This window comes from Camelina sativa, unplaced genomic scaffold, assembly GCF_000633955.1.
Source record: "Camelina sativa cultivar DH55 unplaced genomic scaffold, Cs unpScaffold00555, whole genome shotgun sequence".
Taxonomy (NCBI): domain Eukaryota; kingdom Viridiplantae; phylum Streptophyta; class Magnoliopsida; order Brassicales; family Brassicaceae; genus Camelina; species Camelina sativa.
This window is the reverse complement of record NW_010921729.1, coordinates 71,094-96,237: the sequence shown is the minus strand read 5'-3', so window position 1 is coordinate 96,237 and position 25,144 is coordinate 71,094. Positions and strand designations below refer to the sequence as shown.

The 25,144-nt window shown below is 33.5% G+C and overlaps 6 protein-coding genes across 7 annotated transcripts; 4 read left to right on the top strand and 2 right to left on the bottom strand.

The window, feature by feature from the left end:
- Window positions 1-389: 389 nt before the first annotated feature.
- Window positions 390-1,279, top strand: LOC104773504 (probable calcium-binding protein CML40). Its single transcript, XM_010498133.2, has one exon. It carries the CDS (start codon window positions 676-678, stop codon window positions 1,126-1,128), a length of 453 nt encoding a protein of 150 aa, XP_010496435.1. The 5' UTR covers window positions 390-675; the 3' UTR covers window positions 1,129-1,279.
- Window positions 1,183-5,644, bottom strand: LOC104773505 (protein LYK2-like). The gene is made up of 3 exons (XM_010498134.2): window positions 5,089-5,644; window positions 2,906-4,895; window positions 1,183-2,817 (listed from the first exon to the last, which is right to left on the bottom strand). The coding sequence occupies exons 2-3, from the start codon at window positions 3,331-3,333 to the stop codon at window positions 1,200-1,202; spliced, it is 2,046 nt and encodes a 681-aa protein (XP_010496436.1). The 5' UTR covers window positions 3,334-4,895; window positions 5,089-5,644; the 3' UTR covers window positions 1,183-1,199.
- A 517-nt stretch (window positions 5,645-6,161) lies between these two features.
- On the top strand, window positions 6,162-8,387 carry LOC104773503 (uncharacterized protein At3g27210-like). 2 transcript variants are annotated; one of them, XM_010498131.2, is made up of 3 exons: window positions 6,162-6,702; window positions 7,564-7,647; window positions 7,771-8,387. In XM_010498131.2, exons 1-3 carry the CDS (start codon window positions 6,522-6,524, stop codon window positions 8,154-8,156), a joined length of 651 nt encoding a protein of 216 aa, XP_010496433.1. In that variant the 5' UTR covers window positions 6,162-6,521; the 3' UTR covers window positions 8,157-8,387. The 2 variants fall into 2 exon arrangements, with proteins under 2 accessions (XP_010496433.1, XP_010496434.1); XM_010498132.1 differs by having other exon boundaries at window positions 6,630-6,706.
- Window positions 8,388-13,550: 5,163 nt separating this feature from the next.
- Window positions 13,551-15,393, top strand: LOC104773502. Its single transcript, XM_010498130.1, has one exon. The coding sequence runs from the start codon at window positions 13,601-13,603 to the stop codon at window positions 15,353-15,355; it is 1,755 nt and encodes a 584-aa protein (XP_010496432.1). The 5' UTR covers window positions 13,551-13,600; the 3' UTR covers window positions 15,356-15,393.
- A 575-nt stretch (window positions 15,394-15,968) lies between these two features.
- On the top strand, window positions 15,969-17,732 carry LOC104773501. The gene has a single exon (XM_010498128.1). It carries the CDS (start codon window positions 15,969-15,971, stop codon window positions 17,730-17,732), a length of 1,764 nt encoding a protein of 587 aa, XP_010496430.1.
- A 5,425-nt stretch (window positions 17,733-23,157) lies between these two features.
- LOC104773512 (uncharacterized protein At2g29880-like) lies at window positions 23,158-23,828 on the bottom strand. The gene is made up of 2 exons (XM_010498141.1): window positions 23,472-23,828; window positions 23,158-23,385 (listed from the first exon to the last, which is right to left on the bottom strand). The coding sequence occupies exons 1-2, from the start codon at window positions 23,826-23,828 to the stop codon at window positions 23,158-23,160; spliced, it is 585 nt and encodes a 194-aa protein (XP_010496443.1).
- Window positions 23,829-25,144: the final 1,316 nt, after the last annotated feature.

Here is a 25,144-nt window from a genome sequence, read left to right as displayed (position 1 = left end):
TTATTGTATGGGAATTGCCCACCTACTCCCTTTTCTACTCTCGAAACCACGCAACTGCCACTAGAGATCTAGTATTCCCCCCACGCGTCGCAATTGAATGGATCACAATTAGCCCATACCAGGCCCAACTTAAATCAACGCCCGATATTGTCAACCAATGCTTTCTTTTTTTTGGTCAACCGATGTTAACCACACAAACAAAAAAACACATGAAAAAATATATATAAAGTGAGATTTAATAGTATTCACATGAAATTTCTTTTGAGTAGAAGAAGAAGACTAGTCAAAGTAAACGGAATCTTCCTCATCATCACCAAGAAACAAGAAGAACTTGTTATTATATATGTGTATAAAGAAAACAAAAACAGAAGATGTAAGAAGAAACTTGTCAACGTTATATACAGAGAGAATTGAAAGCCGCGGAAACTTTGTGTATTCTTCTTTGAATTAAGCGCGCCGTAAAGATATTAACAAGTCCGTTCGCATGTGTAAAAAAATACTACTATGGTCAACGTCTCTAGTCCAGCTCCTCTCATGAATCTTCTTCTATATATATATATATTTATCTATCTCTCTATCTATCTATCTATCTACTGCCATAAAAAAGTTCCAAAGAGAAGATTCTCTAAACCATAATCTTTTTCTCCTCTCTCAAAAAGTCCTTCTTCATCCTCTATGAAGAGTGACAACGTTACCAAACATCAAGAGTATCAACGTGTCTTTAGTCGCTTTGACAATAGCCAACAAGGCAAGGTTTCCGTTTCTACCATCCAAAGATGCGTCGAAGCTATCAAGTCTGGCAAACGTCCACTTCTGCCTGAAGACGACACCGCCGTTCCAAATCCTGCGGAAGCGACGACGACCGATGACAAATCCTTGCACCTCGAGGAATTCGTCAGCTTGGTCGAGGAAGGAGACGACGAAGACAAGGAGAAGGACCTCAAGGAAGCTTTCAAGCTGTATGAAGAGACGACTGATGGCATCACACCAAAAAGCTTGAAGAGGATGCTTAGTTTGTTGGGTGACTCCAAAACTCTCAAGGATTGCGAGCTTATGATTTCTCAATTCGATATTAATAAGGATGGGATTATTAACTTTGACGAGTTTAGGGTCATGATGATGCAATGACATATACTACTATTACACATACATATATATATATATATATATATATATCTCATCTTAATTATATTAGTCTACTATACTATACTAGTCTTCTTTACCAAAGGCTTGTATGAACTCTCTGAAATTAATGTACTCTCCCTCTCTATTACTGCTTCATCTTCTTCTTCTTCTTCATCATCGTCATCCACCAGTCTTGAAACCCTCTCTGCAATCTCAGCCGCAATCGGCCTTGACTCCGGTTCTACTGCAGTACAATCTCTTGCAATACTTGCCATTTCAAATGCGCTATCAACCGAATAACTATCTCCCAATGTGCTGTCCATCACTTCCCTCAGCTTTTCCTTGTCCCCGAGAGCCCTTCTCAATCTCTCCCATTCGGATACACACGTTTCTTGTGTCCCAAGGGATGTTGTCTCTTCCTCTTGCAATCCAAGCAACATCTCTTGTGTTTGTCCGGACAAAACCTCCATTACCATAATCCCGTAAGCGAATACGTCAGTAGCTGAGGACATCGAACCTTCTAGAAGGTTCTCCTCAGTCGCTAGTTCGTCGTTTACGCACTTTGACATCCCGAATTTTCCGACTTTACCTCTGAGATCTTCGTTCAAGAATATGTTTGTGCTCTTGATGTTGCCGTGGACGTAGTTGATCCGATGCATATACTTTAACGCGATGGCGACATCATGACAGATCTTGATCCTCTGTTTCCACGCCAAGAAACAGTAACAAGACTCGATGAACTGATTCTTGATCGCCAGTTTGTTCTGAATCCAATCCCACAGGGACCCATTCTTTGCATACTCGAAAACCAGATAAGAAGCCTGATCGATTTCTCTGAAACATGTCCCAAGAACCCTAACCAGATTGTGGTTATAGTAGTGTGACTGATCGTTGAGAAGCCCGAAATCGAATCTTTTCATTGCATCTGCACTCACTTGCTTTATGGCCAAGTCTTTGCCTTTGAGCGAAGCGAAATAAACCGAACCTTTGATGTGATTGCTTGAGCTGAAATTCTCAGTGGCTTTCTCTAGCTCTTCAAACGCGTAAATCTCCAGAACGGGTTTCCGCGGCGTAGTGGTGCCAACAGTGTTGTGAGAGTCCAGTATGGAACCGTCCTGCGACCCTTCAAACGAGATTTTCTTGTCACTGGTGGTTCGGATGCTCAGACTCAGCTGCCGCGTCTCAGGGTCTTTGTTGCTGATCCAGTTCTGCGTTTGCGTTTGCATCCGCGTCTCTTTCTTCCAGTGTAAGTAACCAAACACTAGGATAGTGATAAGACCGCAAACTCCAGCAATCGCACTGCTCACAGCGATCATGAGCTTCATCTTTGACCGTTTCTTCTTGGTTGGTTTTTTTTTACGGAGAATCTCGGCGGTTACGTTCCGTGATCCTGGCTTTTCCGGTTTGGCCAGCTGATCGAGAACCGGTCTGTGATCAAGAGGGATCAGAGCAGGCTTGAGTGGAACCACACCAGATTTGTTGTTTGCAGAGACAATAGCATCCTCTGTTGTGTTGAACTTAACCGCCAGGCTGGAAACGCTGTCGCGGACGCTCACGGGATACGTGATGAGAAAGCTAGCGTTTGAAACGCCTTCTTCTGGTTCTGGACAAGAGCACCTGATCGCCAAACTCAGCTTAACGTTGTCGCCGAGCTTGTCCTCGGAAATATCTGGATTCTTCTCTCTGATAGATCTGCAAAAAATAGCACTCATCATCAGCTGGTCGATAAACAAAATGATTCAGAAATCAGACAAGTTGGAAAAAAAGTGTGTTGGCTCACAGGCACGTGGTCAAGCCTTGCAGAGACTGAGAGACAGAGCGAAAGGTGTCTCCTTTAACGCAAGTTTTGGTGAGACGGGCTTCGTAGATACTTCCATTACATCTGCAGTCGATTGAGATCAACAGTAACTGACCTTGTGGAACAAACTCGTCAGCGTCTACAGAGGAGTCGAGTCCCAGATGGTAACTTAGATTGGATGGGGAATTGAAGGGAGAATGGGCTCGGAGGATGGCGAAAGTGTGGCACTTTTGGAGGTTTGAGTGGCAAACGTAGCTGGAGGAGGCTGCTTCTTCTTCTTCAGGGTCGCAGCTGTGTGAAGTTGCAAAGAGAGATGATGAGGAGATCAAGAGTAAGATTACTACAAGACTAGCCATGTACTGTTTACTAACTAGACCAGCCATATCGACTGACATTACAAATCTACGCATGTATATATTAGCCAAGAGGAATCAAAGTTTGATGGACTTTGACATCTAAAGAGAAACCAGTACTTATGTTTGTCTAAACTTATAATATCATCCTTCCGACTTTTAGGAAGAAAGACTCAACATTCCAACCACTCAATAATAATTATATTTTAAACTATAGTATATTGGATGGTTAAATTACCATAAACCATACTATTGGTTTATGATATTTATAAAGAAAATAAAATATTATTGGAGGCTTGGTGCCGTGGAGGGTTGTTGACAAGAGGGGTGGCTATGAATCCCGAGTAAAAAAAAACAAAAAAAAAAAACTAAAGATATTAGAAACTAGAAAGGACTATTTCTTGTGCTTGGAACCTGTTCTTCGTAAACACAACAACATTCACAAAAGTGCAATGTCCAAGCTAAGTGAATCTAAATGGTACAGACTCACTTTGTCCTAAGAAGATTATATCATCTAGATATGCGATATGATTTGTTGTTTCGGAACAAGTTTTAGGCCGATTGAGGACCCACTTTTTATTTATTTTGGGGTATCACCTTGGAGTCATGGCATATGTTTCTTTATCCTTGTATCGGGTCAAAAGCATGTGCAATAGTTTATAGAGTACGGAGATCCACACTTTCAGAATTTTGATTCATACCTAATTTGTATGTAGCTTGCAAAATAATAACCATAAGTTCAAACACATATATAGTACGTTTTATACTAGTCTAGTAATATTTGCCTTATTGGTTGAGACCTGATCAGTTCACACTAAGCGAACAACATTGTTGTTCGAACAAGGTTTTGGATGTAGCGACAATAAGACTTTAGTATTATTATTTTGTCTTAGGCCAATATCATTTGAGAGTTGAATCAACGTTTTAGGAAATGTGATAAGTATTCTTGAAAGGCAAACCCACAAAACTTATACCAAACTTGAATTAAGAACCAATGGCAATGGCTTGGTCGTGTAAGATCCAAAACATATTGTGTGGAGAATGATTTGGGAATTGATAGTAGGGGGAAAACAGGAAAACATTATCAAGAAACTGAAAAGACATGCCATACAAAGCAACGACAAGGGGATAAAAGGCTAAGTACTCTTACGTCCATTTTGTAATAAATCCCTAAGTTGACCCCCAAAAAAAGAAGAAAAAAACAATGGAATCTTAAGAGGTAGCTAGCTACAAAAATTACTACTATACGTAAACTATGTAATATTTTTTGAATTCAAAATTCTAATTATCATAAAACGACTGACCCTGATACCTTTATTGAATTACATTGCACATTAGCCTTAGCACCCAATTCGTATGAAATAAATAAATTAAATACCGGACTGTAAACAAACAATATCATGCTGTACTAGACTCCCAATAGTATATTTATATAGTCGGTGTGTGAAAAAAAAAAAAAAAAAAAGACTTGTTACAATTCTTGGAACCAACCAAAGAGTCTATTATGTATCACGATTCACGAAATAACTTTTTTAACCATGAGAGAAACGAAGAGGTACCGTCTTCCGATGAGATGGAAATATAACGTCGTCTCAGCACAGCCATCACGTGCACCTTCTCTGTAAATAAAGAGAAAATACAAAAAACTATTAGCCAAAGATTTAGATAGGTTTTGGACATATATATTTATGAACTTATATCTTACATTTAGAATTGGATTTGTTCAAAAAAAAAAAAACATTTAGAATTGGGTATACGAAATGGTGTTAGATCTCCAGAGTTAATATAATAGAGTTAAGACGGTAACGTAACCTTGTCCATAATGGTAGGCATGAACTTAGGTTCCACAGTCATCACAAGAGCCATTAGAACGGGAGTTGTGATGGCACTCAGGGAAAAATGCCAAAAACAGAGGATAGACTAGTTCAAGTTGAACTGTTCAACAGGTGTTCCCAGCAGACTTAGACTTAATCTCGTCTGACAGTTCTCTGAAATAAGCAATTAAAGTCAAAAAAATCAATAAAGATGAGGATAGTTTAATTGTAAAAGAGCTAGTAGTATATAACCTTTGGCCACCTCTGAGGTACGTGGAGGAAAGTGAAACCAGATGCACTCAGATGAGGAGCAAAGGAAAAGAAGAAAGTTGAGAACTCGATCAGGTGAAAGCCTAATAAGTCCAGACAACATGAGCATGAGCATCGTCGGCGGCGACAGACATCGATCTTTCCCTTTATAAAATTCCGTCAAACCTACCCCAGACGGCTTCCCCAGTCAGCGTGATGACGTGACAACAGCTTTTATGTTGACGTGGCTTTATCGTCATTAATAAAATAATCCCTGGTGTAAAAAAAATCTCTTTAATAAATTTTGTGGAGAACAGAACGAACTGGGCCATTTTAATAAATAAATCCTTGGTTTCGATCTTTTTGAAGTTTTATGGATTCGTATTATATATCGAACTGGGCCATTTTTATACCACCCAAACCATGCAGTTGGCCCAATCATTTTTTTTTTTTTTTGATCTAATGACTTTTCTCTTCTTCATTTACTTGTATCATTATGGAATTTATTTTGGGGTCATCAATCATGATTAGGTGTCCCTTTATTAAGACAACTTGATGAATTTAACTTATTGATGAGAACCGGAAAAATCTATATATTTTTTTCTCTCAATTAGATGTGATTGCGACATATACACTTGAGAGAGCATGAACAACAACAACAACAACAACAACAACAACAAAATGTAAGAATGAGTCAAACAAAAATCTATATGATAATAAATCATGAAAATAAGAAGATTTATATATACACATAGACATAGTATAGTAGTATAATACTACATAGTAGTAGTATAAAAAAAAGAATAGAAAGAAAGAAAGGGAGAGGCCACATAATGAGAGGGTTATTAGGAAGACCAATATATTAATAAGAGCCCATATATAAACCTATAATATGAATGAATACACACGGGACGTGGGGGTGGGGATATTTGCACAATTAAAGACTCTTACCAAATCGGAAACTGCTCCTTTTCGTCTTCCCATTTACTTCACTTTGAAGCCCCCCTCCCTCTTCCATTTCTCTACTCTACTCTCTCTCTCTCTCTCTCTCTTTGCTTCTTCGTCTTCCATCTCTCTATGCCTTTAAGATTCTCTAAACCCATCTTTCCCTCTCTCTCTCTCTCTCTTAAAACCACATCATTGATCTAAGCGTCTCTCTCTGGTGAATAATCATCTTCAGATATGGGTTCCTGTGTCTCCTCCTCTTCTCACCACAAGAGCTCCTCCGCCGCCTCTGATTCCGTCGTTAAGCTTGCCGCTTTCATCTCCCCCCTCACTACTGACGTCATCTCTTCCCCCACCACCATCATCAACGTCAACGCTCCTCCCATTCATTCCGCTCGTCTTGATTCCCCTCCTCCTGGTTGGTATATATGGATCCCTCATTCTTTGCGTTTTCTTTAGTTCCATCATCGTGATCCGCTTTTTGTTCTTCCATAATATTATTATTTTATTTTTTGTTTTATCTATAGAGTCTCAACAATAATTTTACGAATATATTTAAAGAAATTAAATTTGTTAATGGCTGTAATCGATTGGTTGCTTTAGTGCCGACAAATGTAAAGTCATTTGCTTTTTCAGACCCAATCAAAGATGTAGTAGGCTGTAGGCACAATACAAATATATACCAGTATTAGTCATAGTATGAATTATAAAAATCGTATAATACTTATACTTCAAGTGCCATTATTTGATAAAATTGTCATGACTTGTATATGACGATGGTGATCATATAATTATTTTAAACATGGGTAAATGTGTTTGGTCTGATTGTTCAGTAGTCTTTTTTAACAAAAAAAAAAAAAAAAAAAAAAAATTGGANGTAAATGTGCAACCGGGTCTATCTACTACTAGCTAGTAGCATTTAGCAGCACATGGACAACGCTGAAACGTACGATAGAGGTTAGAATGTCTTCAAGGCACAGACAGTTTGCGAGAGATTTGTGATGATGGACTACACTTCTAGTTGCAACTTCCATAGATTGATTAATCTCTTCATGTTATTTATTAATCGCATACTCTCTTTCTATGTATAAGAATAGATGTACTCCTAGAAATTTACAACCGTGTGTATTTAGGTGTGCAAATAATTAGGTACATTCACACTCAAAACCTACCATCTTTAATTAATATTATCATCCGCTTTATTATTTTGCGGTACATTTATTAATAATTGTATGAAATAACGATCGATCGATGATGATTTGGATGATTTCTTAATTAGGTGATAAAGAGGAGATGATATTTTTCGATTCAAGGGGGTGGCTTGATTCGGACTGTGAAGATGATTTCATGAGCGTCGATGGTGGTACGTTACGTTTCTTTTCTTTCTTTTCTCTCTTACATCTTAAACTTTTTTTACATATAATATTTTTTTAAAATTAAAAAAAAAAATTACAAGGAAAAGGTTAATATGAGTTACCGCGGGCAGAATTTACGCCGTCGCGAGGAACAACACCGGTCCATCACAAATTCTGCGACCAAACTTCTCAAGGAGAGGAGAAAACCAATGAAGAAGAACAGTCTGATCCTATCGATAACAAAAAGAGACTCCTCGAACTCTTCAAAGAGACGCAAGACGAGGATGAAGAAGAGGAAGACGATTACGTGGCGGAAGGCAAATCAAGATCCTGTCTCTGGCTAAGAACACCTGTTAGATCTTCTGCCCCGGCCACTCCTTATTATAACAACAAAGAAAGGCAACTAAAGCTCAAGAGGGTGAGATCCGCTGCTCACGGTGGCTGCGTTCCGCGTTTGGTTTCCTGTAGTAGCTTCACTGATCGCCGACGGAATATGATGACTCATGCCCCCCATTGACGTCCAACGCTAAAACGACAAACAAAAGAAGAACCAAAAAAAAACTTAAGTATTAAATTACTATACATTTTTATACAGAATATGTTTCTTAATTTGTCTTTTATTCTTGTTTTTCCGAAGGATCGAACAATATAATGTTCTTTTTTCAGCTCATAATGCTAGCTTAATGACAGTTGGTAATGCATCATTTTCCTTATTTTTTCATAAGATTATTTAATTTTCTCTTATATTGCTTTGGAGAAATTACAGTTGATGCTTCATTCTTTGGTCCTCCTAATATTCTTTGGTGCTGCAAACAAGTTTGAACAACAGAAGAATAATAAAGAACTGATCACTCTCATCAATACTGGTGGTGACCATTTGAACCTGGGAACATTATTATTTGATATTCGACATTGGATGGCAAAACTTTTGGATTCGTCCATTGACCACATTAATCGAGAAAGAAATTCTGCAGTAGATAAGCTTTCACAACATGCTTGTTCTATCAATTCCTTGTATGAACTATATACAGTTCCACCAGTTTGGCTGGTTAACAATTTGTATTTCCCGTTTACAATCTAATAAAATGTCAGATGTTAAAAAAAAAAACAGAAGAATAGTACCTTCTTGAACATGAAACTCATTTAATGTAAGAAACATACAACCGATCATTCAAACTCAAATACATGAGTGTGTACGTATGATTACTAAGCAGAACAACTAGCAAGTTAATCAAAACCAAGCACACATATCATATATATGTGAATAATCAAAAGGAAACAGAGCAAAATAGCATGATTCGATCTATCTATAGTCAGACCTCAATTATAAGCGTTTATTTATTCAACAAAATCCTCCAAGCATTGTTAACTCTTTTCCCACAGATGTACAATTCCATTCATCGATCAAACTGAGATAGGAACCCAGAATCATCAACATAGAAGAAGGAGAAATGAATCTCATAACGGAGTTAACTTCAAACTGTTGGGATACAAACAATGTCTCATATCTGAAGATTAGAAAATAAGTTTCTAGTATATAAGCCAACACCAACTCTAATTAGTATGAGGTTTTTTGGGAAGGAGCCCAATAAGAAATCCGTGCGGGCTTTGCCACCTGGACCCAAAGCGGACAATATCATACTAATAGGGGAGTTGGCTTGGGCATGGAAACCCCAACAATTGGTATCAAAGCCTAGGTCGAACAGTGGACCTAGAGGAGTGGGTGTGGGCTCTGTATTCGGTGTTGGAGGATCTCACAAAAAAATGACATGATTAAGGGTGCCTCAAGAATACTTCAGGAATAAAGGGGTACCGGAGCCTGAGTACCTGGCTGAAGATTAGAAAATAAGTTTCTAGTATATAAGTCAAGACCAACTCTAATTAGCATGAAACTTTTTGGGAAGGAGCCCAATAAGAAATATGTGCGGGCTTTGCCATCTAGCCCAAAGCGGACAATTATACTAAATAAAAGTACGAGCTATAAGCTCCTAAGACTGTCCATCTAGGATTTTAATCATCCAATAGAGATTCGACATGTCACTAATTAACATTTTCTAAATTTCCAGAATTTTCTATATTAAGAATTATTTTAAACAATCTATCAGGGTTTGACATGTCATTCATTAACATTTTCTAAATTTCCAGAATTTTAAATTTATGGAAATAAAAAAACTATATATAACGTCCCACATCGGCTAGAAGTTTTTAGACAATGGTTCAGAACCAGTATAAATTAGATTAATATGCTTCCAACAACAAATGAGCAGGAAAGCTTGATTTATCATGCGTCCAAGTTTAAAAGTTTTTTTCGGTTTGATCCAGTTTTTTATTTGATCAAATTAAAACTTTAAAAAGTTTCAAAAAAATATTATTGAAACTTTTAAAAGTTCTTAACTTTTAAAAAGATTTTAAATATTATAATTTTTAAAAATTTTAATAGTTTAAAAGATTATAAATATTGAAACTTTTTAAAAGGTTCAAATATTATATTTCAAAACCTTTTAAAAGTTTAAAATATTATAAATATTGAAATTTCTAAAAGTCTTAGCTTTAGAAAGGTTTCAAAATACAGTAGAACCTCTATAAATTAATACTCGCTATAAATTAATAAATTCTTCCGGTCCCGAGTTGGGCCGGTGTAAAAAATGATAAATTTCGATAAATTAATAAGATAATATTTTTTTTGAAAATCCTATGTAAAAATATGGTCCCATCAATATTATAAATTAATAATCAGATAATATATATATATATATATATATAAGAAAATCTAGTGAAATATAATTCTATTGTTGTTTATATATTCTTGAATTTGTATTTTTATTAGAGCTCATCTCTAATCTTTTTCATTGTCTTCTTTTCAAATCGCATCCAAAAATTATGGAGAGTCCTAAATGCGATAATTGTTTTTTTACATGTAATTGGTTCTAAAATTACCGCAATATCTTTTTTGACTTCATCATTATCATGAATGATACTAGTAGCAATTTCTTCTAAACTATAAACTTTTAACATTTATCATTTTTACCTAAATTCTAAACTCAGCAATTACGATAGCCACGATTATAAATTAAGAAATTCTTTAAAGATATGAATGATAACAAAAGTATCTTATTATAATATAAAATTTTCAAAAATATGAAAATTAAAAATCTCTTCATAAATTAATATTTTATTAATTTATCGATAAATTAATAATTATTAATTTATCGATAAATTAAAACCTCTATAAATTAAGAAAATTTCATGGTCCCGGCCTTATTAATTTATAGAGGTTTTACTGTATTATAATTTTTAAATTTTTAAATTTTCTTAGCTTTTAAAAGGTTTTAAAAGAATTATAATTTTTAAATTTTAAAAGTTTAAAATATTATAAATATTGAAACTTTTAAAAGGTTCAAATATTAAAAATATTTAAACTTCACAAAAAATTTTAAAATATTACAATTACTTATCCTCCATAGAAATTTCAAAATATCATATCTATACTAATAAAAAGTTGAAGCTATAAACTCTTAAAGGTGTCCATGTAGGATTTAAAATAACCAATAAGAATTAGATATTTAACTAATTAACATTTATGGAAATATAGTAGTAATCTATATTATTAAGATGTTTTAGAAAAAAAAGTAAAAGTAAAATCTATATAAATAAAAGAAAAATGTACAAGGATTTTGGTTTGAGAAGTTTCAATATGTGTGGATCTAAAACCGAATAAGTATATGGATTAAATTATCAATAATTGGGTGCATGTGTTGACTATTCTGGTCTTTATGAATTCCACAAATTTTATGAAAAAATAAATGATTTTGGTTTTGGAGTTTTATGGGTTAATAAGTTGTGTGGTAGTCTAAAAAAAAGGTTTTTCAGTGGAAGAATGTGAAGAAGTTGACAAAGAAGAAGAAGAAGAGTATAACGAAGAAACTGACGGTAAAAGTAACGATGGCAATTACCATAAAATTTGACAATGAAAATGACAAGAAAGAATATGAATAATAAGAAAACATTGAATAAAAACATGAAAACATAGGTGGTAACAATCAATTAAATATGAAAACGAGATAGATTCATGATTATAAAATTATTTCGTTTTTCTGGTGGTCAAAGAAATGGTTTAGGATATGTGAGGTCACCACTTTGATCTGTCTCACCGGGACGTCGAGTTAGATTCATGATATTTTTGATCAGATTTGATTTTATAACACAACTGATTTTTATATTTTTCAAACTTGTGTATCTGAATTTTTTTTTTTCTTAATACTAATTAAAATTTGTATAAAATAATATTTCATCAAAGGTCATCAATCATATATAAGTTCATCAAAATATATCAAATAAACCCACGCGTAACGTGGATTCAAAACCTAGTATTATACTAATAGGGGAGTTGGCTTGGGCTTGTCAACGCATATCTTCGCTCCATTGTAATCATTATCCGAAAGTTTTTTCTCAGCCATATCCATTGCTATTTTGGCTTCTTCCTCGTTAGATTCCATTTTGGTTCAATGATTTAAGAATGAGAAAAGAACATGAATTACCTTGTATTTTAATTTGTTTTACACTTTGATGTGTATTGTTGGTTGGTTGTATTTGCATCATTGATTTGTGAAATATTTTAAAGTATTAATTATAACAATGTAATTGTGAGCAAATAAAATGTATTAATATATCAACCGCATAAATTTAGTTAGAAATACATTATTTGATAATTTGTTAGAAATACCCTTTTTGAGATAACTATTTTCAAAAATATTTATTTTTTTGAACATTTTCATTTTTGCCCTTTTTTACATAACTAAAATATAGAAAATTAATTTTTGTAATTTTTTTTTAGGTTTGAATTCTTTATTTTACATTTAGGGTATAGTTTTAAGGGGGTAGAATTTAATATTTGGGTTTAGGATTTAGAATTTAGTTATTTTGTATATTAAAAATGTGTATTTTGAAAATAGACAACATAAAGGAATATTTTTGACAAGTGACAAAGGTATTTATGAAAATGCCCATTTTGAGAATTTGTTAGAAATATATATTTGTTTATAAAAATTCAAATTACAACATATACAGAAAAAATCTACATATTTATTAATCATATGTATTAATCTGATAATTCAAAACAGTTTGTAAATGAAATAAAATAAAGACTAGATAATTCAAGACTAGATAAGTGAATAATAATTCAAAATCTTAACAAAATCTTCCAAATATAGTTATTAAAAATAATCATATTGTATACTTAAAATATAATATCTTAGTTTTAAAATTCTGATTAATTTACAATTAAAAAAATAATAATTAGTAATTTTGGTCCATAATTAATTAGTGAGATAAAATATTTTTTTTTGGAAAATAATAATTATTTCCAAGAAATATGATAAGATAATCATAATTTAAAATCTTAACGTAATCTTCGAAATATAAGTATTAAAAATAAAAATAATCATACTGTATACTTAGATATAAAATCTTATTTTTAAATCGCAAAAATGGGACTCAATCCCAAAACTAATAATTATTTCAAAGATTTTATTAGTATAATATTTAAATTACATATTTATCATTACTGAAAATTAAACATTTGTCTTAAGACCAATGACATAACAAATGTAATTTTTTACACTTTATAAGATTAATTTTATATTTGTATTTCTCAATTAATATAGTAAGATTTCTTCTATAAACACTGGTCAAACCCCTTCCCATCATGGTGAAGTTATATAATTTGGTGCTATAAATGGATTTTCCCAAAAAAAAACTGTAAATTCAAAGGATAAGGATCTATAAATATATCTGACTGCATTTAACCTGCCCAAATACAAAGACTTTCTTATTTTTGACTAAAAAGGTACTACTATAATAGAGAAGAGAGGTTGATGATGGGTTTGGCATAGCTAAAAGTCATTCCTGAATGTTATAATTGGGGCAGTCTCTCTATTTCTTGTATTAACTAAAGAAAGTAGAATGCAATCATCTATTGGAAAAGGCTTTCAACTTTTCCCATTTCTTATTATTTTATTTGTTAGCCTTTGCCTTAGCCATGTGTGTTGGATCCAAGTTCGAGCCAACTCCGTTTTGAATTCCACAGATGAGAGCAGATCTACGGATCCATTTCTTTTGTCTACAAGCTTACCTGTGGACACAGCCTTCAAGTTTCCATCTGCTTTACCTGAAATCCCTTCGGGTAATAGTAGTTTTGGGAAAGGAAGGATAGATCTGGGAGGTCTCGAGGTGATCCAAGTCTCCATCTCAACCTCAACATCAAAGCAAGTATGGAGGACGTACGAGGGCATGGGGCTCACTATCTATCAACCTATCAACCTTCCTCCCAGCTTCTTCACGCTTGGCTTCTATGCCCAACTCAACAACCGTCAGCTTTTCGGCTGGGTTCTTGCTGCAAGAGACGTGTCTGGAGATAGCTTGAGGCCACCCGTTGGCTACATTGCTGTCATGAACACTACATCAATGATTATCAAGCAAGACGGTCCTGCGTATTTTTGGCAGCCCCTATGTCCCAAAGAGTATCAAGCGGTTGGTCTATATGTCACTACTTCTCCTCAAGAGCCATCTTTAAGTCAAGAATCTATAAGCTGCGTTCGATCCGATCTTACAGAAAAGAGTGAAGCCGATACATGGGTTTGGGGGACAGAAGAACTGACCATTTCTAGCATGAGACCGGCCAACAGAGGAACAGAAGCAACGGGCGTGTACACAGGGACATTCAGCTGCCAGCGGCCAAACTCCTCTCCTCCTCCACCTCCTCTGTTCTGCTTGAATAATACAAGATTTAACTTGTCTAGCATGCCAAGCGAAGATCAAACTAGCCTACTGTTTAAAACGTATTCACCGTGGGTGTATTTGCATCCGGATGAAGATTTCCTCCCTTCCTCTGTCGAGTGGTTTTTCTCAAATGGTGCCCTTTTATTCCAGAAAGGGAACGAATCAAACCCCGTCCCAATACAACCGGACGGTTCAAACCTTCCGCAAGGCGGTTCGGACGATGGTTTGTTCTGGTTGGACTATCCGGCGGATAAGGACGCAAAGGAAAGGGTGAAGAGGGGAGACTTGGGAAACACGAAGGTGTATCTGCACATCAAACCAATGTTTGGAGGCACTTTCACTGACATAGTCGTGTGGATATTCTATCCTTTCAACGGCAATGCCCGCCTTAAGTTTTTATTCGTCAAGGGCCTGTGGCTGGGGGATGTAGGCGAGCATATTGGAGACTGGGAACATGTTACGCTGCGCATCAGCAACTTCAACGGAGAGTTATGGCGCGCATACTTGTCGGAGCACAGTGCGGGAACGCTAGTGGAGGCATGCGATCTAGAGTTCCAAGGTGGAAACAAACCAGTGAGCTACTCGTCGCTTCACGGCCACGCAATGTTCTCAAGACCAGGAATGGTGTTGCAAGGCGAAGGCGGGAACGGTTTAAGGAACGACATGGCAAGAAGTGACAAATTCTTCGACGCAGGAGCTTCATATGCGATGGTTGCAGGACCCGGGATGGTGGAGCCACCGTGGCTCAACTATTTTAGGAAATGGGGACCATTTGTTCAACATGATATTCAAAAGACATTCGATGGTATCGCCAAGACATTGCCTGGATTCTTTCGTAAAAAATTCAGAAAATTTGTTAACCAAATCCCTCGTGAATTGTTTCAAGAAGATGGCCCCACTGGTCCCAAAGTCAAAAGGTCTTGGACCGCTGATGAGTGAGAGAGACTAATCTAATAGAATCTTAATTTTATCTATAATTGTACTAGTATTTATTAATTATATGATATACACAATTTTTTTTTAAAATTGCTTAATTAATCAGTTGTTACCTTAATTATTCCCTTAATTGTTTTGCCTTTTTTTTGTTCTTTCCAAAACATGATTTATTTCAACCATTATGGCAAGAGTTGTTAATATCCAAAATCTTGTAAAAATTGAAATATATTTATTATATGGATATTTTTTTTCCCATTCTTATATTTCCTGTGATTGATTTAAATGGATTGGTTTAAATTAATTAAAAATCTGATATACAATAGTTACTTAATTGAGAAACAAATTATATCAAATTCAGAATCTCTTCTTAGCCATCTATGGTTTCATTGTTCTGGTAGAAATAAATGTATATATCCATTTGTATATTTGTTTTCTAAGTTTCTTGGTTAATCATGGATTCTTTTTCTTAACATATGGAAATATCATATTATTTATAAGATCATTAATTTGTTGGTTTTTTGCATAATTGTTTTTTAATTTTATTTTTGATTCAAAGTTGAATGCTCCTAATCTTAAGAAATGTCTAATATTGCGATTAACTAACTAGTCAAAGAAAATGCAATTCTTGGTTGAAACCCACTTCAAATCTCTGTTGTTTTATTTTGTTCTATTTGTTAAGCAATTGTCAAGGGCTGAAACTGGAATTAACGTTTTGACGACCAACACTGTAGATTCATCATTACCACATCCACCATGGTTTTTGTCGAATGGTTTACCTGTGGATACAACCTTTACGTTTCCTACTCCTTTGCCTAGTATCCCTTCCGATGATGGGAACTTTGGCAAAAGAAGCATTGACTTGGGAGGTCTTGAGGTTGCTCAACTCTCCATGTCAGACTCAACAACACGCAGGGTATGGAGAACATATGAAGGAGGACCAGCTAACATGGGAGTCAGCATCTTCGAACCGATCACTCTTCCTCGTAATTTCTTCAGACTTGGCTTCTATGCACAACCCAACAACCGTCAGCTTTTCGGTTGGATTCTTGTTGCAAGAGATGTTTCCGGAGGTAATTTAAGACCTCCACTCGACTACACTGAAGTTGGAAATACTATATCATTGAGTATCAAACAAGACGGGCCTGCATATTTTTGGCAGCCCCTATGTCCTAATGGGTATCAAGCCGTTGGTCTATACGTCACTACTTCTCCTCTGAAGCCCTCTTTAGGACAAGATTCTATAAGCTGTGTTCGTAGGGATCTTACAGAACAGACTGAAGCCGATACATGGGTATGGAGGATAAAAGAAATGACCATTTCTAGTTTGAGACCAGCCAAGAGAGGAACAGCAGCAACAGGTGTGTACACAGGGACATTCAGTTTCAAACAAGTAAACTTTCCAGCTCCTCCTCTATACTGCTTGAAAAATACAAGATTTGACTTGTCTAGCATGCCAAGCAAAAACCAAACTAGACTTTTGTTTCAAACGTATTCTCCTTGGATATACTTACACCCAGAAGAAGAGTACCTTCCTTCGTCTGTCAATTGGGTCTTCACCAACGGTGCTTTACTATACCAGAAAGGAAACGAATTCAACCCTGTTCCAGTATATTCAAACGGTTCAAACCTTCCAAAAGGCGGTTCCAACGATGACTTATTCTGGTTAGATTACCTAGTCGAGAAAGAGGCAAAAGAAAAGGTTAAGAGGGGAGATTTAGGGAGCGCTAAGGCGTATCTACACATCAAACCAATGTTTGGAGCTACTTTCACAGATATTGTTGTCTGGCTGTTCTATCCGTTCAACGGAAATGCACATTTGAAATTTTTGTTCATCAAGAGCCTATCTCTAGGAATGATTGGAGAGCATGTTGGAGACTGGGAACATGTTACATTGCGCATAAGCAACTTCAACGGTGAGTTATGGAGAGTTTACTTTTCTAAACACAGTGGAGGAACGCTTATGGAGGCATGCGATCTAGAGTTCCAAGGTGGAAACAAGCCAGTAGTATATTCGTCTCTTCATGGTCACGCAATGTTCCCAAAGCCTGGGCTCGTGTTGCAAGGCAAGTACAAGAGCGGGATAAGAAACGACATGGCAAGAAGCGACAAGTTCTTGGACGCAGGTGTTGCGTATGAGGTGATTGCAGGACCTGGCGTGGTTCATGAGCCACCATGGCTGAACTATCTGAGGAAATGGGGACCTCGAGTCCATTACACAATAGACAATATTCGTCACTATATCGCTAAGATTTTGCCGTTTTTTATACGGGCGGGTTTACGGAAACTCACAAGAAAAATTCCTAAAGAAGTGTTTGGTCAAGATGGTCCAACTGGTCCCAAAAGCAAGGTTACTTGGACCGGCGATGAACAATATTCTTAATTAATTTAATGTATTTTTTTTTTTTTGTCATCACTAAATCGACATATTATTATTTGTAACAAGATCCGATACATACTATTGTTCATTAATTAACATAGTTATTATTGTGAATTGTTACATTAATCTATACTATATGTATAAACTTTATTTTCTTTTAAGGATACAAAATATCAATCTATATAATAATAACAATCTGAATAAATGCGACCAACAGTTGTGTTTTTTTAATCTTACCTTTTGGATATTTTCTGAAAAATCGTGATGGATCATTAGAACGATTATTTATGAAAAGTTACAACTGTTCACTGTAAAGTTGTGTTGATTGGAACATTCGTATCTTTTGAAATCTATATATTTGTCTGATTGAACTGTTTTCACACAAAATCAACTAAAATTTAAATCTCAACGATTTATACATTTTTCTAAATTATTTTCTAGCATTCATTCTTTTAAAAGTCAAGAAATTCCTCTAATTCTTGATTTAACAAAAGATTTTTGGAATGATGAATCTAATTTACATATTTTAGTTCATTTTAAATATAACAGTTTAATAAAAATACCTAGAGTATTTTTCCAAGATTTAGATGGATTACATAGTGAGTTTTTTTATTTGACATTTCAATATATTTAAACCCAATTCAAATAAATGCCACCAAAAGTTGTGTTTTTTCAATTATACCTTTTGAATAATTTTTTTTTTTAAAATATGTAAAAAATTTAAATTGTATGTTTTACAAAAAATTGCGATTGTTCATTGTAACAATTATTTTGTAAAATTGCAACGGTTCATTGTAGAGTTGTGTTTATTTGAATATTTGTATCTTTTAAAATCTATCTGTTTGAATTGTTTTCATTTTTTTGCCATGACATAAAATAATATAAAATTTTAATATCAACAGTTTTTACAGCTTTCTAAATTATTTTTTAGCATTCATTCTTTCTAAAGTACCAACTTGTCGAGTCAACAAAGAACCCATTTGGTTCCCAGCACAGTTAGTTGTAATTTTTGCGGAAATCTATGGGAATATTTAGTCAGACAAATTGCATGAATATCCTAATTAATTAACCATATGGATAATAGAAAGGAAAAAAAAATCATATTATTTGATGTTAATATATGATTATAATAAGTTTTTAACTTTGTCATTTAACTATTTGAGACTTTTTGTTTTAAAAAAATGCTATAACCTTTGTTCTATTTTATAAGATATTTTATTTAAAAAATCACAAAGTTTAAAAAATCATAATTTTTTAATATTTTATATAATATATATTAATTAACATTCATTTTGAATTAACCAATAGATAAAGACTACATAATACAAATGGTCTTAACATATTAAATAAATATAAACATATAATATAATAATCTATATAATAATAACGATCTGAATAAATGCGACCAACAGTTGTATTTTTTCAATCTTACCTTTTGGAAATTTTCTGAAAAGTCGTGATGGATCATTAGAACGGTTATTTGTGAAAAATTAAAACTGTTCACTGTAAAGTTGTTTTGATTGGAACATTCGTATCTTTTGAAATCTATATATTTGTCTGATTGAACTGTTTTCACACAAAATCAACTAAAATTTAAATCTCAACGATTTATACATTTTTTAAACTATTTTCTAGCATTCATTCTTTTAAAAGTCAAGAAATTCCTCTAATTCTTGATTTAACAAAAGATTTTTGGAATGATGAATATAATTTACATCTTTTAGTTCATTTTAAAGATTTTTGGAATGATGAGTATTTTTCCAAGATTTAGATGGATTACATAGTGAGTTTTTTGATTTGACATTTCAATATATTTAAACCCAATTCGAATAAATACCACCAAAAGTTGTGTTTGTTCAATTCTACCTTTTGAATATTTTTTTTTAAAAAATATGTAAAAAAATTAAATTGTATGTTTTACAAAAAGTTGCGATTATTCATTGTAACATTTTTTTTGTAAAATTGCAACTGTTCATTGTAGAGTTGTGTTTATTCGAATATTTGTATCTTTTGAAATCTATCTGTTTGAACTGTTTTCATTTTTTTGCCATGACACAAAATAATATAAAATTTTAATATCAACAGTTTTTACAGCTTTCTAAATTATTCTTTAGCATTCATTCTTTTAAAAGTAAAAAAACTCTTCCAATTCTTGATTTAACAAAATATTTTTGGAATGATGAATCTAATTTACAACTTTGTGTTAAATTTAAATATAAAAATCTAATGTCTATAAATAATAGCAATCCGAATAAATGCCACCAAAGTAGTGTTTTTTCAACCACCTTTTGGATATTTTTATAAAAAAATATGTAGAAAAATTAAATTGTGTGTTTTACAAAAAGTTACGATTATTCATTGTAATGGTTTTTTTTGTAAAGTTGCAACTGATCATTGTAGAATTGTTTTTCTTTGAATATTCATCTCTTTTAAAATTTAGATATATTTGTCTTATTGAACTGTTTTCATTTTTTTGTCATGACACAAAATAATATAAAATTTCAATATCAACAGCTTTTATATATTTCTCAATTATTCTCTAGCATTCATTCTTTTAAAAGTAAAAATATTCCTCCAATTCTTGATTTAACAAAAGATTTTTGGAATGATGAATCTAATTTACAAATTTTAGTTAATTTTAAATATAAAAATTTCATGAAAATACTTAGAGTTTTTTTTCAAGAGTTAGATGGATTATATAGTGAGTTTTTGAATTTGACTTCTCAATATGGTAATAAAGATGTGTTCTATTTAAAAGTAGTTTATATGGGTTATTAGGTGAAATCAAATGCAGACACAAAATTTTCGTTTTTTCGTAGCACCTTTTCATAATTTTTTTTTAATTCAAACCGTTGTATCTGTTTATTGTAAAGTTGTATCTTTTCACTATATTTTATTTATATCTTTTCATCACAACTTTTCGGTATAATAGGTGTGTCTATTTAAATAGTCATATCTTTTAGTCAATTTTATGTTGAATCTAAATAATTAAATATCTAATATTCAACGTTATTCTATAAACTAACTAAAATTTTAGAAATGATTATAGCAATAGAGAAATTAATACAACTTAATATAGAATTTACATTTTATAGTAACTTTTTGTTAAAAAACAGTTTAGTATTTAAAAATAAGAATAACAATCTGAATAAATACGAACAACAGTTGCGACTTTGATTAGTCTTTTTTGTAAGAAAATTGTTTTATCTTTTTTTTAAACCTCAAACAGTTGTATCTGTTCATGGAAAATTACAAAACATCTTATATTTTGAAACAAAAAAGAGAGGCCAAAACATTTTATATATTGAAACGGAGGGAGTATTATTTTGTTTTTAAATTCTGTTTATTTAATAGAAAATTATATTTACTCATTACAACCATTAGTTCAATATTCTCAGTTAGGATTACTTTGTCATAATGATTTGTTTGATTGTACATTTACCATAATTATTCATAAAAAACCTTATATATAATACTTTAAACAATTTTTTTTGCAAAGTTGCATCACTTATACATAATATTTTTTGTTATAAATTTTCATTTTGATGGTTATGTTTTTTGTAACAGTTTATATTTAATGTTTATGTATTCAAACTATTTTATTACATTCAAATAATTTTATAATGTATAATTTTAAATTTTATTTACTTTTTTTTTTTTCTAAAATACTTCCCTCGCGACATCGCGGGAGGTCTTAGTCCTAGTACATAATAAAAACGATGATAATATAAGTATGGAATTTGTTATGACGACAAATTTGTCGAAATTTCTTACAACTAAAAAAATAGTCAAAAGTTGTTATACCTATTCTAAAATGATATGGTAAAAAAAACTGAGAATAAATTGTCTTTCTTTTAGATTAAAATATATATAGAAATATATATCTATATATATATATATATAGATATTACAATAGAAATAAGATTGTCATTTTACTTTTTTCCCAATTTTTCAGATAGGGGATAGGAAGTAATGTACAGATCTATGAGATATTGAGATCCTTTTTCTCTGTAAATCAGATTTTCGTTAAATTCAAAGAGATTTGTAGATGTATGCACTATAGATTAAGAAAAATACAGCAGAAGTGAGATTGACGATATTTTCCGAAAAGTTGTCTTACTCGCTAACCATTTATATGATTGATTATTGTCCAACTTCATATTTAATTTTTTGTTCTGTTACGATTTGCATGCAACATCTTGTGATTGAACTTTTTACAAAATCATAATTGTAAACCCCACATGTCCAAACATAACTCTGGACAAGAGAAGCATTTGATCCTATTGGCTATCACCTCTGCCTCCCATTCAACTTAAACACAAAGCTTTCAGGGAACACTTGTCTTACACTCACTGAGAATTCGCTTGCGGGTGGAAGATGTTGCGATACGCGCGTTACTTCTTGAACCAGAAGCCAGCACCAGCAGGCGGGTACAATGAGCCAAAAAATTCATGAGAATTGGTTACTTTTACTGCAAGTCACTAATCAAAAGATCAACTTCGTCTTCCTTAATTTTCAGTTAACTTTAAGTTATTTCCGTACGTGAAACATATGTACTAAAGATCAGTTAACTTTGATATGTAACTCGTGCGACAAAACGGAAGAGAGATTAGTATTTGACTTTTTTCATGTGACTTTGTTCTAGATTCCTACCGTGCCCGACTTCGGATTGGCTCGATCTAGTTATGTTAAATAATAACATACGTGTTATTATTATGGAATAGGAAAAAGACCAAGGAGTGTTTAGTCTCCTGATGCATTTTAATGTATTGGAGGCGAGAATGTGAAAGAATTTATTAGAAAAGAATTAGTGACACAATTCATAGATTTTCTTGTAATGTAAAAGATTTTCAAATCTTTCTTTGTGATTCTAACTACTATAATTTGTATCATTTTATTAGATTTGAACAGAATTTTAATAGAATTGAAAATGGATAAATTCTTCTAGTTTCCATCTAACGTAGAAAATAGTAGACAAGATTCAAACAACAGAAACAAATTGAAAATAGATAAATTCGCTCCTTTATCCTCTATCCACGAAGGCTAGGATTTAAAAATTCAACAGAAACAAACACTACAATAGTTTATTAGATGTAGCAATTTTATTAAATGCAAAACTTGAAAATTAAAATCTATCTATCAATAAACTTTTACATAGTAGCATCTTTCCACATGTCTTCGGCAGTCTTCGACAGACATGCTCACAAATACGTCTTTCATTTTCAACGTATGGATCCTGGTTACTGCATCATAGCGGACATGATCTTCCAAATCAGGGATCTCTTTGACAGCATCCCAAACATTATTCTTTTTTTTCTGAGTTTCTCTAAGCTCAACTTCTCTTTGTTGTCTTTCTTCTCTTTGTTGAATCAGACTTACCATCTGAGTGCTAACTCCAACCATTTCAGTTAATACCTTCTCTGAAGACTCAAGTAGGTAACTTTGGTTTAACAAAGACTTTATCCACCTCGTCGTCATCCCCCAAATCATCTCTTGCTTGAAGATCATCATCTTCGTCTTCAAAAGTTTCAGCATTTGAATCACTACCAAGTCCAAACGTGTTGATTCCCTTTGCTATAACAGTTTCAAAAATCAATTGTAAATCCTCAAAATCTTCAAAAGTGCTGGTCCTCAGTTTTTCATGCCTTGGATGCCCCTGAAAAAACATCATACATTAATTATTATTTATCAATTGTGATTAAAATATATTTAAATTTGGGAAAGTTAACCAAAGAGAATTACCAACAAGTAGGCTGCCCACACATCATCTGGAGCTGTAAATTGTTTTCTGATGGGATCCCATCCAAAACCAGAGCTAAAGCGTAAGAGTTCAGAATACACATTATATTCCCTTCTTAAAGTCTTCATTCGACTTAAGTAATTCGTGTAAGTCTTATTGCATTTAAGCTTTTTATTTAGCATTGGTAGTATCTTTGTCTCTACCGTAGCTTTACTTATCGAACCGTTTTTGTCACGCCACCCCCGTTTGATAGCTTCAACTAATGTAGCCTGCAACTCTTGACACTCTTCATATGTCCAAGCATTATATGAATTTTTCTTGGTTTTTGTTTCTGTGTGCGACCCTTCTCCGGTATCCATTCTAAAGAGAAAAAAACAAAAAAAAAACATAAAGAAATGAATAAACATGGGAGTATAAGTAACTATATAAAATTAAAACAGAGAACTTACGAAGGATGACTTCAAATTGTTTTCGTGAGATGGTTTGTTTTGCTTTTGAGAAGTGAAAGGATCTCCAATATTATATAGGAGAAGTAAGTGTAACAAATACTACTTTTTAGGGATTTTATGATATATGATTGATAAGAGTGTATGGTAATTTAAAATTTGAAAATGTAGAATATCCATAAAGAATATTTAGTCAATAACACTTTTACCAAATCACAATCTGAATTAAAACAAACACTAATAACGTCTCTCATTTAACAATAATAGTCTTATTTTCAATATCTCGATGTTTAAAAGATGTATATGTCCAAGGATGGAGGATGGAGGATGGAGGATGGAGGTAAAGTGGTAAGTTGGACGGTGAAGTTTTCGGGACCATCCGAAGGATGAAGGTAAAGTGGTGAGAGAGATGCTTCTTCCGTCGTACGAGCACTTGGTGTTGTCGTCATCATCTCTTAGTTGTCTTGTCTTTCTTCTTCTTTTCCTTCTTTCTCTGTTTTTTTTTAATGTTTCTACTCTGATACCATGTCAAAGGTTCTGCAGAGAATTGTATATCTTCCTCATTCATCACCAAACAATATATATACTACAAAAGATAGAGAGAGAGAGCCTTCAAACTAGAGCGAGCATGTGTTTTCTGTTCAATAAAGAAGCTTTGGTTCATGCTCTGTTGTCTTGTCTAAGAGGGTGCCTAAGCTTACTTACGCCTGTTGTTGGTTCTGATGGATCCAGTTTCAGTGTCCGGTCTCAGGTCTTGAATTCAATGGAGAAAGTACAAGTTTTTCGCTTTGGGGACATGTGATGAGTTCCAAGGCGTTGATGGAAGTGAAGTCTACTTCTTCGTGTTTGGTGTGTCACGCGGATGTCAAAGAGTCTGATAAGATTGTGATCAACGGTACAGAAGAGGAAGTGAGCTCGTTGAGGGAGAAGTTGGAGAAGGAGAAAGCAAAGCTGAGAGAGATGAAAGGTGTCTCAAATAAGAGCGGTACTGCTGTGGTGGCTGATACAGGAGCAAAGGTCGCAAAGATGGCTGATACAGGAGAGCAAAGGTTGCAAAGAGACAGATGGTTGATGGGAATGTCAATGGCAATAATGGTATTACTGTGAAGAAATTCAAAGCGGCCGGTTAATGCTACCAAGGAAGTCTACGCTTCTCTCTTTACTCTTGAAGAAGTCTGTTTTCTGGCCATTTTTTATTTTACTTGCAGAGTACTATCCAAATCCTACGT

Coding starts and splice junctions, on each gene's coding strand:
- LOC104773503 (XM_010498131.2), top strand. CDS start 6,522: ATGGGTTCCTGTGTCTCCTCCTCTTCTCACCACAAGAGCTCCTCCGCC. Junction 6,703..7,563: donor TCTTGATTCCCCTCCTCCTG/GTTGGTATATAT, acceptor TTTCTTAATTAG/GTGATAAAGAGGAGATGATA. Junction 7,648..7,770: donor TTTCATGAGCGTCGATGGTG/GTACGTTACGTT, acceptor TACCGCGGGCAG/AATTTACGCCGTCGCGAGGA.
- LOC104773501 (XM_010498128.1), top strand. CDS start 15,969: ATGCAATTCTTGGTTGAAACCCACTTCAAATCTCTGTTGTTTTATTTT.
- LOC104773502 (XM_010498130.1), top strand. CDS start 13,601: ATGCAATCATCTATTGGAAAAGGCTTTCAACTTTTCCCATTTCTTATT.
- LOC104773512 (XM_010498141.1), bottom strand. CDS start 23,828: ATGGATACCGGAGAAGGGTCGCACACAGAAACAAAAACCAAGAAAAAT. Junction 23,386..23,471: donor TGTGGGCAGCCTACTTGTTG/GTAATTCTCTTT, acceptor ATGTTTTTTCAG/GGGCATCCAAGGCATGAAAA.
- LOC104773505 (XM_010498134.2), bottom strand. CDS start 3,333: ATGCGTAGATTTGTAATGTCAGTCGATATGGCTGGTCTAGTTAGTAAA. Junction 2,818..2,905: donor CAAGGCTTGACCACGTGCCT/GTGAGCCAACAC, acceptor TATTTTTTGCAG/ATCTATCAGAGAGAAGAATC.
- LOC104773504 (XM_010498133.2), top strand. CDS start 676: ATGAAGAGTGACAACGTTACCAAACATCAAGAGTATCAACGTGTCTTT.